General features: G+C 45.4%; 1 protein-coding gene across 1 annotated transcript in view; it reads right to left on the reverse strand.

Moving 5' to 3' along the window:
- map6a (microtubule-associated protein 6a) overlaps nucleotides 1-16,345 on the reverse strand; it is a 47,100-nt gene that overhangs the window by 24,300 nt on the left and 6,455 nt on the right. The window contains exon 2 of the mRNA XM_080197986.1: nucleotides 1,602-2,008. Coding sequence (XP_080054112.1) covers nucleotides 1,602-2,008 — 407 coding nt within the window. The remainder of the gene's footprint in view (nucleotides 1-1,601; nucleotides 2,009-16,345) is intronic.

Raw genomic sequence — 16,345 nt, forward strand, 5'->3', positions numbered from 1 at the left:
CAGAGAAAGGTCTCAGGGGCAGTAATGTGTAAAATACCGGAACCTGGCTGGAACTTTCACGACCCACCATTGCTGCAAGTGAGGACAGAGAATTTGGTGCTCAGCCACTGCAGCGGGACTGGAGAATCCTGCCCGCATGGATGGCTAGGAAATTCTAACCCATTTGTTTTAGTGGTGTTTGTTATGGAATGAGTATCGATCAGGAAACCAGGTCGAGCTTGCGTGCTGTTCGTCAGAATTAGGTCCAGCTGTTACAGGAGACAGATCCTCAGCTAAAAGGGGGAAACATCTGTGCAGTTAGGGGAAAAGAGAGGGGGAGTGGAGCTAACTGGATTGCTCTTCCAAAGAGCTAGCATACATATGAAGGGTCAAATGGCCTCCTTCTATGGTTCTCAGTGTTGGCTTGATGGATGTTTGAAAAGTGGCCCCCGTTCCCTCTTTCATTACTGAGCTATCAGTCTGAATGGTAAACACAAAGGGATAATCGAGGCCTTGGTGACAGATGGTCATTTGCAAATGACATTTTGTGCTGCTTGTATTGGCTTGAGAGAGACTGATTGTGTGTGCTCGTGTCAACCAGCTGGGCCTTGCGTAAGAAATATGTGTCTGGCTGCTAAAAATATCAGCTGCAGCAGACTGGATACCTCTCTCGTTTCTCAATCCAATGGTTGTGATATTCAGAGGCCGGACCACAATATTCCAGGCTCACTGTAGCACTGGGGGAGTGCTGCGTTGTCAGAGGTGATGGGCGAAGTTCTTTGGCCTCTCAGCCATGTGTTTCCAAACAGCGGGAGATGGCTGAGAGGCTGAAGAACCTCGCTTAACACCACTGACAATGCAGCACTCCCCCAGTGCTGCAGTCAGCCTGGGATATGGTGGTTCGGTCTCTGAACTCACAGGCGTTGGATTGAGAAGATGGGCCAGATCCCAGATCCCTGGTGTTGTAAGGCAGCAGTGCTAATCAATGTGCCTCCGGTTATTAGTAGGAATCGAATCAGAGGGAAAACCGAAAGGGGTTGGAAAATACTCTACTGCTTATTAAAAAGGAAGCAAAATAATTTCCTGTTTACACGTGAGTGGTAAGAGGAGAGATTAATGCGATATGTATTAACACCTTCCTGTCCAAAAACAAACACTTCATCCTCTGCTAGATTTCCCTTTAACCCTTCTCTGCTCTAGAGAGAAAGGTCTTGCTCTAATGTGAAGGTTATTTACTCTTATTCTGAGCTGTTCAATCAAAGGAATACCTCTCCGAATCTAACCTACTGATATCTTTGCCATAAACACTTCAATTAGAAGACCCCACAACCTACTCAAGGAATAGAAATCAAGGTTATCAAATGTGTCCTCATTATTTAATTGAAGGCAGATGCATGGTGTTGGGATTGGCCATTGTCTAACAGAGTAGCGAACAGACTCAAGGGGCTGAATGGCCTCCTCTTGTTGCTATGACCCTATGTTTGAAGGCCTTGAGGTCCTTCCCAAAGTGTGGTGGCACAGAGCTGGACAGAGTTCTCCAGCTGAGATCTAGCTGGTGATTTATTAAAGGCTTCTCAATGTAAGGTTATTGAAGGGAATCTCACCGTGGCTTGTTCTGTTACCTGTAAGAGGTGCTGGTCCCTCTCTCCTCTTTGATCTGCCTGTTCAGCGCATCCGCCACTTTGCCCTTTGCCAGATCGGGACCCGCCACCGGCAGTGCCACTGGCGTCGCCGCTGAACCCGATGGCTCCTCTCTGCTGGGCACCGGTGTCTGGCTGCCCCTGTCCCCCTTGGGTATCCAGGGATGGTGGTCACTCCTCTTGGGGATGGGCCAGGCCTTGAAATCCTTCTTGTACTGTGTCTCTTTCTCAAAGGGCGTGTCCGCCGGTGTGTACTCCTGCTTGGGTTTACAGCTGGGCTCCGGACGCACCTTCCACGGGCGATAGTCCTGCCTCATGACTGACTCCCGCCGTGACCCTGGCTTGGTGCTTACTGCTGCCGACGCAGCTTCAGTCGCTGCTTCAGATGCCTGAGTGCCGCAGAATTTAAAAAGATATTGTGACATGGATTATCTCATGTGTAAGGCATCATTAATACAACAACAACCTCGCATTTCTATAGTTCTTTTGGTTTACCGCATTGCTAGTAAGGCTGAAAGGGTTCAAGTAAATGGGCAATTTTAAAAATTTCTTTATCCTTTCATGCGATGTGGACATCACTTGCGAGGCCAGCAATTGTTGCCCACCCCTTGAACTGAATGGGTCATTTTGAAGGGCAGTTAAGAGTCAACTACATTGCTGTGGATATATCATAGAATCATAGAAACCTCACAGTGCAGAAAGAGGCCATTTGGCCCATTGAGTCTGTACTGACCACAATCCCACCCCATATCCCTACACATTTACCCACTAATCCTTCTAACCTGCACGTTTCAGGACTCTAAGGGGCAATTTTTAGCATGGCCAATCAACTTAACCCGCACACCTTTGGACTGTGGGGGGAAACCGGAGCACCCAGAGGAAACCCACGTAGACACGAAGAGAATGTGCAAACTCCACACAGACAGTGACCCAAGCTAGGAATCAAACCCAGGCCTCTGGAGCTATGAAGCAGCAGTGCTAACCACTGTGCTACCGTGTCACATGTAGGCCAGACTGGGTAAGGAGAGCAGATTTCCTTCCCTAAAGGAGAAGCAGATGGGTTTTTACAACAATCGATGATAGCCTCATGGTCACCTACCGAGACAGGCTTTCAATTCCAGATTTATTAATTAAATTTAAGTTTCACGAGTTTGCATGGGCTTGAACCCATGTGCCCAGACATGAAAACATAGAAAATAGAAGCAGGATTTGGCCATTTGGCCCTTTGAGCCTGCTCCACCATTCATTATGATCATGACTGATCATCCAACTCAATATCCTGATCCCACCTTCCCCCCATTTCTTTTGATCCTATTAGCCCCAAGTGTTATATATAACTCCTTGAAAACAAACAATATTTTAGCCTCAGCTGCTTTCTGTGGTAATGAATTCCATAGGTTCAACACTCTCTGGGTGAAGCAATTTCTACTCATCTCAGTCCTAAAAGGTTTACCCCATATCCTTAGGTTATGACCACTGGTCCTGGACATCCCATCAATTGACTGATCTCAAGGGATATGGATAGAGCAAGGGAAAATGTTGTTGAAATAGATAATTATGACCACTGAATCAGGAACATCCTTCCTGCATCTATCCTGTCTGGTCCTGTTAACATTTTATAGGTTTTATGAGATCTCACCGCCCCCCACCCCCCCCCCCCCGCCCCACCTCAGACTTCTACAGTCCAGAGAATACAATCCTAACAGAGTCAATCTCTCCTCATACATTAGTCCCATCATCCCAGGAATCAGCCTGGTAAACCTTCTTTGCACTTCCTCTTAACCAAGAACATGGGCAGCATGGTGGCACAGTGGTTAGCATTGCTGCCTCACAGCGCTGGGGACCCAGGTTCAATTCTGGCCTTTGGGTGACCTGTGTGGAGTTTGCATGTTCTCCTCGTGTCTGCATGGGTTTCCTCCGGGTGCTCCGGTTTCCTCCCACAGTCCAAAGATGTGCGGGTCAGGTTGATTGGCCATGCTTAATTACTCTTAGTATCGGGGGGTTAACAGGGTAAATATGTGGGGTTACAGGGATAGGACCTGGATGGGAGTATTGTCACTGTAGGTTATGGGCTGAATGGACTCCTTCTGCACTGGTAGGGATTGTATGACTCTATCCTACTGCAGATAAGGCAACGAAAACTGCACACAATATTCCAGGTATTAGACTGGGCCTGTGTTGCTATTCCAGTGATATTAATTGAGTCGCCAAAGCCCTGATTGCTTTACCTCAACTATAAAATATGATTCAATGGAAGTGTTTAAGTATTTTCGCAGTAACTTCATTGCAATGTTAATGTAAGCCTACTTATGACACTAATAAATAAAACTTAAATTTTATTGTTGAAAAAAGACAGTTTGTCAAAGTTTTTCATCTTACACTCATCAGGACGATCGTACAGGTACCGATGTCAGGAGAAACAGTGCCCTTATACTGTTTGAGAAGGGAATGCTGATTGGTTGGCAAGTGGACTCTGATTGGGGTAGGCATTGACAGTACACACAAATGAGTTACACAGCAAGCCTGAGTGACAATCTTAAATTGGGTTTCAGTGTAGCATAATTTAGGATTATTTAGCAAATGTCCTATTGCAGAGTTACATCTAATGTTGGACATTGTTTTGAGTTTTGCAAGCACAGGCTGGTTGGGTACCTCCTGTACTTTGCAAACAGTGGCAGGGACATGGTGTTTGATATGATCTGTTAGCCCTTGGCATATACGACCTACATACTGAACATCATGGCGACACTGAAACTCATATACCACATTGTTCTTTTATGTGATAGGCAGAATGTGTACCGGAAGCTACATCTATCAAGACCCAGGCCCTGTTCTTTACTGACAGAAAGAACATATTGCACCTATTTCAGCTAAACAAAATAAGTGACAGCCATTTGCTGGTTCATTCCTTAGGACAATGCCTTAATCAATCAGAGCCAAGCTGCCTGGTGTAAATTTTCAAACAATGCTTGGCAGTTAACTGTTGGTCACCACAAACTAGTGCATTGCAATGCCTCTACCAATCAAAGTACACTTGCCAGCCAATCAGCACTCTTTTCTCATAGAGTATAACGTTGTTGTTGTCCCTGACATTGGTATTCATGCGACTGTGCTGATGAGTGCAAAACCAAAAACTTTGACAATATTTCTTTTCCAGCCACATTCGAGTGCTGCACTACCAAGCAACTATTTGTAGTGTTTAAAATGATTGAAAGAGTTAATAGGATAGGTAGAGAGAAATCTTTGCCTCTAGTGGGGAGTGAATCCAGAACAAGTGGGTATATAACTACAGCGACACCATGATGCCAGGTGATGCCAGGAAGTACTTTATCACACAAAGAGTTGTAGAAATTTGGAACTAAGTCCCCTTAGAAGCTACTGAGACTGTAAACAAGTCAACACAGAGATTGATAAGCTTTTCTTAGGTAAGGGATCTGGGCTCATAGGATCAAAGCAGAGAAATGGAGTTAAGATAATCATCATCTGATATCCAAGGGGCTGAATGGCCTAGCCCTGTACTATGTACTTTCAACTGACAAATAATTCCAAGGTTCAGCTCTGTAAGATTCTATGGAAACATAGATAGAGTGATAGAGATATACAGCGCTGAAACAGGCCAATCGGCCTACTCAACCATGCTGACCCGGTTTGCTAAACTGAACTAGTCCCAGATTAAACCAAACACTGAGTACCAGACTGGAATATAATTTAAGGGTTCAGCAAGTGACCAATTCACAGAGTGGGTTAGAAGCTGGAATCTAATTGAGGGATTTTGACTGATTTACATGTTAGATAATGAATGTTGGAAGTGAGGTTAAGGCAAGAAATTATAGAATAGAATCATAGAATCCCTACAGTGCACTAGGAGGCCTTTTGGCCCATCGAGTTGGCACCACCAACAATCCCATTTAGGCCCTATCCTTGTAACCCCACATATTAACCCCGTTAATTCCTCTAACCTACACATCCCGGGACACTGAGGGGCAATTTGGCATGGCCGCTGCACCTAACCAGCACAGCTTTGGAGTATGAAGGGGAAACTGGGGCACCCAGAGAAAACCCAGGCAGACACGGGGAGAATGTGCAAACTCCAAACAGTCAGTGACCCAAGCTGGCAATCAAACCAGAGTCCCTGGAGTTGTGAGGCAGCAGTGCTAACCACTGTGCCACCGTGCACCCATGTTTTACTAAAATACTTTATCTGCAGTTTTCTACTCATATCTCCAAATTGATCCCTCTCCATCACAAACAGGTTATCCAGATGGATAGAATATATTTCTTTCTTCATTTAGCTTCAATTGTATTTGTTTTAAGCCTGCCAAAAGATCATAGAGTTCTGGACAGGGTGGATATCGAAAGTCAAGTTCTTGGTAAACTGTACTAATACGGTTCAGTGCTGGCAAGGGAGAAAACAGATAAGATATTTGATAAGAATTAACTGCCATCCTTCCTGTAATCCTTGGCAATTGTTTCGGAGAAACCTGTAAGTTAATTATTTCATGTCTGCACGGTGGAGTTTTCGATACATGTCACTGGAAATCAGATTATGGATGAAATGCAATACATGAAACAGAATTGTAGAGCTCAGCAAATCAAGATTGAAGATTAAATTTATCAATTACTTCCATTTCCAATCTTCTGTAGGGATGCGTGAGGAGATTCAATAACCCCCAAAAGAATTCCTCCTCCCCCTCAGCCTTTGTGTACAAGATTCTGAGGGACATGTGCAGAGTGGACAGGGAGCAGCTGTTCCCCTTCATTGAAGGGTCAGTCAAGAGGGGACATAGGTTCAAGGGGAAGGGCAGGGGATTTCGGGGAGGAAAAATCTTTTTAACCAGAGGGTGGTGATGATCTGGAATGCGCTGCCTGAGAGGGTGGTGGAGGCGGGATGCCCCACATCCTTTAAAAAGTACCTGGATGAGCACTTGGTACGCCATAACATTCAGGACTAGGGGATTAGGTGGGTGGTCAGGTGTTTCTCACATATTGATGCAGATTCATAGGGATGTAGGGCCTCTCTGTATGATTTTATTGGATGGAATTGGACTAAAAACATTGGGAAGTTGGGATGGCCATTCTTGCTCATTCCAATCACATCTCGCAGGTATTTCTACTCTTTATTCCTTTGGTAGTCCTCAGCAAATAGCCGCCCTTAAGACTAGTTTTAACATTGTTAGACCAGATTTAATCATATCTCTCCCCTTTCAAGTTTTAGTTCATTTTTTATTCCGTCTGGAGCTGTGCCCTTTCACTCCTTCCCCATTAAGCTCGAAGAATTTAGAAGAAAATTCTGTGCTTTGCCCTGTTCATTTTCAATGCTTGGCTGCTTGTTAAATTTTCAGTCGAGATTCTTTTTTATTTACTTTGGTTCTGTCTTCACAGAGGAGGACACAAATAAGATACCAGAAATGTTGGGGTTTAGTGAGACAGAGGAACTGATGGAAGTCAGCATTAGTAGGGAAATGATATTGGGGAAATTGATCAAAAATTCACCAGGGCCTAATAATTTACATCCCAATGTATTTAAGGAAGAGGCCCTGGAAATAATGGATGCATTGGTGGTTACCTTCCAATATTTTATGGATTTTGGAAAGGTTCTTACAGATTTGAGGGTAGCTAATGTAACCGCACTATTTAGAAAGGGAGGTAGAGAGAAAACTGAGAACTATAGACCCGTTAGTCTGGCATCGATAGTGGGGAAAATGCGAAAGACCATTATGAACAATTTGATAGCAGAGCACTTGGAAAACAGCGGCAGGATCAGAGAAGAGTCAGCATGGATTTATAAAGGGGCAATCATGCTTGACAAATCTGTAGCAATTCTTCGAGGATGTAACTAATAGAGTTGATGATGGGGGCCCAGTGGATGTAGTTTATTTGGACTTTCAGAAGGCTTTCAACAAAGCCCCACATTAACATGTAAAATTAAAGTGCATGGGATTGGGGGTAGTGTATTGAGATGGATTGAAAACTGGTTGGCAGATGGGAAGTAACGAATAGGAGTAAACAGGTCTTTTTCCAAGTGACTAATGGAGTACTGCTGGGACTCCAGCTATTCACAATATCTATTAATCATTTAGATGAGGGAATTAAATCTTCAAATATACAAATGGAAAAAAGTTGGGTGGGAGGGTGAGCCTGTGAGGAGGATGCAGAGATGTTTTAGTGTGATTTGGATAGCAGATGTATAGCTGATGCAGTATAATGTAGATAAGTGTGACATGAGAAGACATGATGGATGTTGAGGTCAGGGATTAGTGTATGAATGCTCCAGAGAATGTCAATATATCGAAGGAGGATATGTTGAGTATCCTAAATTGCATGAAGGTAGACAAGTCCCCAGGGCCGGATGGGATCTATCCCAGGTTACTGTGGGAGGCAAGGGAAGAAATAGCTAAGGTCTTAACAGATATCTTCATCCTTTTTGACCACAGGTGAGGTTCTAGAGGACTGGAGAACAGCCAATGTTGGTCCCTTGTTTAAGGAAGGAAGTAGGGATAATCCAGGAAATTCTAGGCCGGTGAAGCTGACGTCAGTGGTGGAGAAACCTTTGGAAAAGATACTGAGGGACAGAATATATGCACATTTGGAAGAAAATGGACTAATTAGTGACAGGCAGCATGGTTTTGTACGGGGAAGGTCATGTCTCACCAACTTGATTGAGTTTTGTGAAGAGGTAACAAAGATAATTGATGAGGGAAAGGCTCTGGATGTAGTTTATATGGACTTTAGTAAGGTGTTTGATAAGGTCCCACATAGGAGGCTGATACAGAAACTAAGATCACATCGAATTTGGGGTGGGCTGGCTAGATGGATACATAACAGGCTTGGTTATAGAAGACAGAGAGTAGTGCTGGAAGGGTGTTTTTCAGAATGGAAATCTGTAGCTAGTGGTGTTCCGCAGGGATCAGTGCTAGGACCTCTGATGTTTGTAGTTTGTATAAATGTTCTGGAGGAAAATGTGGGTAGTCTGATCAGGAAGTTTGTGGATGACATGAAGATTGGTGGAATTGCTGATTGTTCCAGGGATTGTCAGAAGATACAACAGGATATAGATAGATGGAGGCTTGGGCACAGAAATGGCAGACGGAGTTTAATCGAGACAAATGTGAAGTGATACATTTTGGAGGATCAAATTTAGGTATGAATTGTAAATGGCAAAACCCTTAGGAATATTACTATACAGAGGAATGTGGGCATGCAGGTTCACAGTTCCCTAAAAACGGCAATACAGGTGGCCAAGGTGATTAAGAAGGCATACGGCAAGCTTGTCTTCATCAGTCAGGGCATTGAATACAAGAGTTGGGAAATCATGTTGCAGAAATATAAAACCTTGGTTAGACCGTATTTGGAGTATTGCGTGCAGTTCTGGTTACCACACTACCACAAAGATGTGGAAGTTTTGGAGAAAGTGTAAAGGTTCACCAGGATGTTGCCTGACCTCAAAGGTGTTGGCTATGAGGTTGAATAAACTAGGATTGTTTTCACTGGAAAGATGGAGGCTGAGGTAGACCTGATAGATGTTGACAAAATTATGAGAGGCATAGACAGGGTGGATAGTCAGAGAATTTTTCTAAGGTGGAAGTGTCAAGGGGGCACAGGTTCAAGGTGAGAGGGGGAAATTTTAAAGGAGACGTGTGGGGAAAGTTTTTCACGCAGAGAGTGGTGGGTGCCTGGAATGTTTTGCAAAAGGAGGTGGTGGAAGCAGGCACATTAGCAAAATTTAAGAGATATCTGGATGGGTTCATGAATAGGAAAAGAATAGAGGGATAGGGACCGAGAACGGGCAAAAGGTTTATTTTTAGTTTTCTTAGGGCATCATGGCCTGGTCCTGTGTTGTACTCTTCTTTATTCTTTGAATAAGGAAGGGGCGCATTGAAATCCATAAAATCCTAACAGGACTGGACAGGGTAGATACAGAAAGAATGTTCCTAATGACAGGGGAGGCCAATACCAGGGGTCGTAGTCTAGGGATAAGGGGTAAACCATTTAGGAATGAAGTGAGGAGAAATTTCTTCATCCAGAGAGTGATGAACCTGTGGAATTCTCTACTAGAAAAAGCTGTTGAGGTCAAAGCATTGTTCTGAGGAAACAGTTAGATATAACTCTAAGGATATCAGAGGATATGGGGAGAACATCTGAACAGGTTACTGAGTCAGATGATCAGCCATGATCATAATGAATGGTGGAGCATGTTCGAATGGTCTACTCTTGCTTCTAGTTTTTACGTTTTTATGTGTCTGAAGCTTTTGTGTGTGTCTCTACTCAGCACCCTTACATATAATGCCTTAGGGCCCCAGGCACCTGGACATACTTTCTTCCACTTTTGCTCCTGCTCTGTCCAAGACCACAAGAAACTGCAAAAGATCATGAATGTAGCCCAATCCATCACGCAAACCAGCCTCCCATCCATTGACTCTGTCTACACTTTCCGCTGCCTCGGCAAAGCAGCCAACATAATTAATGACCCCATGCAACCTGGACATTCTGTCTTCCACCTTCTTCCGTTGGGAAAAAGAAACAAAAGTCTGAGGTAACGTATCAACCAACTCAAAAACAGTATCTTCTCTGCTGCTGTCAGACTTTTGAATAGACTGACTTTGCACTAATTTGATCTTTCTCTACATCCTAGCTATGAGTGTTGCACTATATTCTGCCCCGTCTCCTTTCCTCCTCCCCTAGGTACTCTATAAACCCTATGCTTTGTCTGTATACGCACAAAAAAGTAATACTTTTCACTGCATCCCAGTACATGTGACCATAATAAATCAAATCAAAATCATAACTTCAGAGTGTCCCAAGCACTTTGCAATAAATGAAATGCTTTAAAAAGTTTCGTCATTCCTGTAATGTGGGAAACACAGAAGGCAATTTGCACACAGCAGTATCTCATATACAGCAATGTGATAATGACCAGATAACCTGTTTTTAGTTAAATGCAAAATACTGTAGAAGCTGGGATCTGAAACAATTACAGAAAATGCAGAAAAATCTCAGCAGGTCTGACAGCGTCTGTGAAGAGAGAATAGAGCCAACGTTTTGAGTCTGGATGGCCCTTTGTCAGAGCATATTTGGTAATACTGAACCTTCTAAATCACAAATTTAGTACAGGAAAGCCCAGAGTAAGAAACGTTTATTCAGCTAATCAAAGCCTATTCTTTCACAGGACCTAAATTTCCATCGCTACCCTCAATTTCTAATAGAATAGAATCTCTTCAATTCGGGAGAAGGCCATTCAGCTCACCGAGTCTGCACCATCCATCTCCTAGTCCAGGGAGTCATAGAATCATAGAATCCTACAGTGCAGAAGGTGGCCATTCAGCCCATTGAGTTTGCACTGACTCCAATTCAATACAGGGCCTATCCCCATAACTCCATACATTCACCCTAGCTGATCCCCCGATGCTAAGGGGCAATTTTAGCATGGCTAATCCACCTAACCCACGTATCTTTGGACAGTGGGGGAAACCAGAGCACCCAGAGGAAATCCACGCAGATACACGTAGAATGTGCAAACTCCACAGAGACAATGCCCCAAGCCGTGAATCAAACCCAGGTCCCTGGTGCTGTGAGGGAATAGTTCTAACCACTGTGCCACCATGCTGTCAAGGATCAAAGGGTGGGAAGGAGGGGGGGAGCATGGACAGGAAAGTGGGGGTGAGTCCACAACCAGATCAGCCATTATTGACTGCCATAATCAGCCATTACTGACTGGTGGAGCAGGCTCAAAGGGCCAAATGATCTACTCCTGCTCCCAAGTCCAATGTTCCTATTTCCAATATGAAGGTATCCAGGCAGTAAGCCACTTTGGTAGGAATAGTGGTAGGAAGGACTATTACTTACGGGGCGAAAAACTGCAGCAGGCGGCGGTGCAGAGGGACCTCGGGGTCCTTGTGCATGAGTCGCAAAAACCCAGCTTGCAGGTGCAGCAGGTGGTCAGGAAGGTGAATGGGATGCTGGCCTTCACAGCGAGGGGGATTGAATATAAAAGTAGGGAGGTCTTGCTGCAGCTGTATAGGGCATTGGTGAGGTCGCAGCTGGAGTACTGTGTGCAGTTTTGGGCGCCGCACCTGCGCAAAGATATTTTGGCTTTGGAGGGAGTGCAGAGGAGGTTTACTAGGCTGATACCGGAGTTAAGGGGGTTGAGCTATGAAGAGAGGCTGAATAAACTAGGCTTGTACTCATTAGAGTTTAGAAGAATGAGGGGAGATCTCATTGAGACGTATAAGATGATGAATGGGATGGATAGGATAGAGGTGGAGAGACTCTTCCCGCTCAAAAAAGACAGTAGGACTAGGGGGCACAGCCTCAAGATAAAGGGGGGGCGGTTTAGAACGGAGTTGAGGAGGAACTTCTTCACTCAAAGGGTGGTGAATCTCTGGAATTCTCTGCCCGTTGAAGTGGTGGAGGCTGCCTCGCTAAGTATTTTTAAGACGCGGGTTGATGGGTTTTTGATAAGAGAGGGGATTAAGGGTTATGGGGAGAGGGCGGGAAGGTGGAACTGAGCCACGACAGATCAGCCATGATCTTATTGAATGGCGGGGCAGGCTCGAAGGGCTAGATGGCCTACTCCTGCTCCTATTTCTTATGTTCTTATGTTCTTAAATCTCCACAGCCTAACACCAACTTGCCCTGCAGGAATTGGCACCTAGTGCAGTGAGGTTGGTGGACAAGAAGGTGAACTGAATGTCATTTGACTTTACGGAAGCTTAGAGCCTTCACCGCAACACTTTGTCAGCTGAAAATGAACAACCTAACACCATCACTGAAACAAAAGACAAAGTAATGTCATCTGACAGCGTGAAGCTCCCAACCATTGCTCAGTACAGCTTTCTAATCCATGGGTGATGGGTACAGTTCCAATTCAGAGGCCTGAGCACACCTATAGGCTGGCACTCACTGCATAATTGTTGTTTTATTCAAGATAGAGTGGCCCAGTGTCTCTGTGTCAAGTGGTTAGCACTGCTGCCTCACAATACCAGGGTTCGATTTCCAGCTTGGGTCACTGTCTGTGCAGAGTCTACACGTTCTCCCTGTGCCTGCATGAGTTTCCTCTGAGTGCTCCGGTTTCCTCCCACAGTCTGAAAGATTTGCTAAGTTTTAAGTTTTTTTTAATTATTGTCACAAGTAGGTTGACATTAACAATGCAATGAAGTTACTATGAAAATCCCACACTCTGGCGCCTGTTTGGGTACACTAAGGGACAATTTAGCATGGCCAATGCACCTAACCTAATCTTTCAGACTGTGGGAGGAAACCGGAAAACCCAGAGGAAACTCATGCAGACACGGGGCGGCACGGTAGCACAGTGGTTAGCACTGCTGCTTCACAGCTCCAGGGGCCTGGGTTCACTGCCTGTGTGGAGTTTGCACATTCTCCTCGTGTCTGTGTGGGTTTCCTTCGGGTACTCCGGTTTCCTCCCACAGTCCAAAGATGTGCGGGCTAGGTTGATTGGCCATGCTAAGATTGTCCCTTAGTGTCCTGGGATGTGTAGGTTAGAGGGATTAGTGGGTAAATGTGTAGGGATAAGGGGATAGGGCCTGGGTGGGATTGTAGTCGGTGCAGACTCGATGGGCTGAAGGGCCTGTCTCTGCACTGTAGGGTTCTATGTTCTATGTTCTATGAATGTGCAGACTCTGCATAGACAGTGACCCAAGCTGAGAATTGATCCCGGGTCCCTGGCGCAGTGAGTCAGCAGTGCTAACCATTGGTTAGGTGCATTGGCCATGCTAAATTCTCCCTCAGTGTAGCCAAAAAGGTGCCGGAGTGTGTTGACTAGGGGATTTCACAGTGACTTCATTGCAGAGTTAATGTAAGCCTACTTGTGACTCTAATAAATAAACTTTCAAAGATGCTGTCCTTTCAGATACAGCTGAGGTCTGATCTGCCACCTCAGGTGGAAGTCAATGGTCCCATGACGATATTTGGAAAAGAACAGGGGAATTCTCCCTTGTGTTCTTGCCAATGTTTATCTCTCTAACCTGACATTAAACTGGAGGAGATCAGGTTTACCTCGGGTCAGATATCTGACCCAATGATGATGAATGGCTTGAGAGGATAGGCAGAGAAGTAAAGCTCTGAGTCATTAGCATACCTGCGGAAGCTGGCCTGATACCTCAGTGTGATATGAACCCCCAATGCACCCCTCCCCCCCAACATCCTGGGGGTGGGGGGTGGGGGGGTCCAGTGATGCAAGAATATTGCCAGGTCTAGAAAAATGTAGCTATGATGAGAGGTCGGATAAAATCATCATAGAATCTCTACAGAGCACAGGAGGCCATTCAGTCCATCGAGCCTGCACCAACAACAACAACAACACTGTGCTCAGTTCTGGTCACCTCATTACAGGAAGGAAGCGGAAGCCATTGAAAGGGTTTACAAGGATGTTGCCTGGATTGAGTGGCATGCCTCATGAGGATAGGTTGAGGGAGCTCGGTCTCTTCTCCCTGGAGAGATGAAGGATGAGAGGGGACCTGATAGAGGTGTATAAGATGATGAGAGGTATTGATCAGGTGGATTCTCGGAGGCTTTTCTCCAGGGCTGAAATGGCTGCCACGAGAGGACACAGGTTTAAGGTGCTGGGGAGTAGGTACAGAGGAGATGTCAGAGGTAAGTTTTTCACTCAGAAGGTGGTGGGTGAGTGGAATCGGCTGCCATCGGTGGTGGTGGAGGCAAATTCGGTAGGGTCTCTTAAGAGACTTCTGGATGAGTACATGGGATTGAGGGTTACAGGTAAGCCTAGTAGGTAGTGATAAGATCGGCGCAACTTGTGGGCCGAAGGGCTTGTTTGTGCTGTAGTTTTTCCATGATTCTATGATTCAATCCCACCCAGGCCCTATCCATAACCCCAGCTATTTACCTTGTTAATTCCTCTGACACGAAGGACTGATTTAGCACGGCCAATCAATCCAACCTGCACATCTTTGGAGTGTGGGCAGAAACTGGAGCACCCAAGGAAAACGCAGGCAGACATGGGGGAAATGTCCAGACTCCGCACAGACAGTGACCCAAGCCTGGGAATCCAACTCGGGTCCCTGGCGCTGTGAGGCAGCAGCGTTAACCACTGTGCCACCATGCCACTGGGTGGGTTATTTTCCATGGAACAAAGAAGACTGAGGGGTGACTTGATTGAGATGCAAAATGTTATGAGCAGAAGAGATGGAGTGGGCAGGATTAAAAATGTTTCCCTTGGCAGTGAATTTTAGAACCAGGGAACGAAAGGTGTAGGAAGAACTTTTTTTATGCAGAGGGTGGTGGGTGTCTGGAATTCGCTGTCCAAGTTGGCGGTGGAGGCAGAAACCCTAAACTCTTTTAAAAAGTACCCGGATCTGCACTTTAAGTGCTGTAAATTGCAGGGCTATGGGCAGGTGCAGGAAGATGCGGTTAGAAAGGGCACTGGATGTCTTCTGGCTGGCATCGACAAGATGGGCTGAATATCCTCCTTCCGTGTTGTCACATTTCTGTGGATCAATGATATATCCTTGCGGGGGACTCCAAAGATAAAGGTGCAGATACAAAGATGAGCCACTGGTGTGGCTATAAGTGGATAAGTTAAGAGCAAAACCAAGTGAGACAAATTCCAGTCAGCTGGACAGCAGTGAAGAGGCAAGAGAGGATGGTGCTGTGGTAGCCCATGACAAAGACTGCACAGGAGGTCAACAATAAAGAAGAGTGAACAGTACATGGGGTGGGATTTTTCAGATACTGGGCTTTCCTACCCCACTATCTGAAGTGTGGGTGAGGAACTCACCCCCTTCAATCTCGGCAGTCTTTGAGGGCAGTAATGAAACAGAATGTTGACATTTCTCATTATAAGCTGGGTTAAACAGCAGAGTGTCACTGCAGAGAGGATAGTGAGTTGGCTCCGTCAGCTGGGCCTGTGCCTTCATAGAATCATAGAATCCCTGGAGTGCAGGAGAGACCATTCAGCCTATCGAATCTGCACCAACTCTCTGACGGAGTATCTTACCCAGGCCCTCTCTCCAGCCCTATCCCCCTAACCCCACACATTTACATTGCTAATCCACCTAATCTATATATATATCTTTAGACACTAAGGGGCAATTTAGTATGGCCAATCATCTAACCAACATGTCTTTCGGACTGTGGGAGGAAACTAGGACACTAGGAGGAACAGACATGGTGAGAATGTGCAAGCTCCAAAAAAAGGCATTGGATAGGTCCAGGAGGCAACAGAGCTCAGTAAGGTTCAGCATTGTTTTAGAATATAATGACAGTTCTGGATTGGTCCTGAGGCCAGGTTTGAAATTGCCGCTCCCTCCCCGTCTGTTCAGAATGGAATAGTTGAATCATAGGGATAAAATTCCCTATGTCCACATCTGTGTATCGCGCATGCTTTAGAAAAACAATCCAAGTCATTTGGACTCCGCCCCCAGTAGGGGTGCCAGACACAACTCGGTTGGGGTCGCACCCTTGTTTCTGATTCAGAAGGCTGTGGATTCAAGTGCTACCCCAGAACCTGAGCACAGAGATCTCAGCTGATATTGGTGGAATAAGGGGTGTTCTATTTTGGATTAAACCTCACTTACTCCCTCAGGAGGCCTGTAAAAGATTTCATGGCACTATATCAAAGAGGAGCAAGGAAGTTCCCCCGATGTCCTCATAGGTATCTACCCTTCACTCAACATCACTAAAAATACAGTGCTATTCGTGGAAGCTTGCTGTGCGCAAATTGGCTGCTGCCTTTCCTACAGTACAACAATAAC

The sequence above is a fragment of the Carcharhinus amblyrhynchos genome, chromosome 10 (genome assembly GCF_965287045.1).
Source record: "Carcharhinus amblyrhynchos chromosome 10, sCarAmb.v2.hapA, whole genome shotgun sequence".
Classification (NCBI taxonomy): Eukaryota; Metazoa; Chordata; class Chondrichthyes; order Carcharhiniformes; family Carcharhinidae; genus Carcharhinus; species Carcharhinus amblyrhynchos.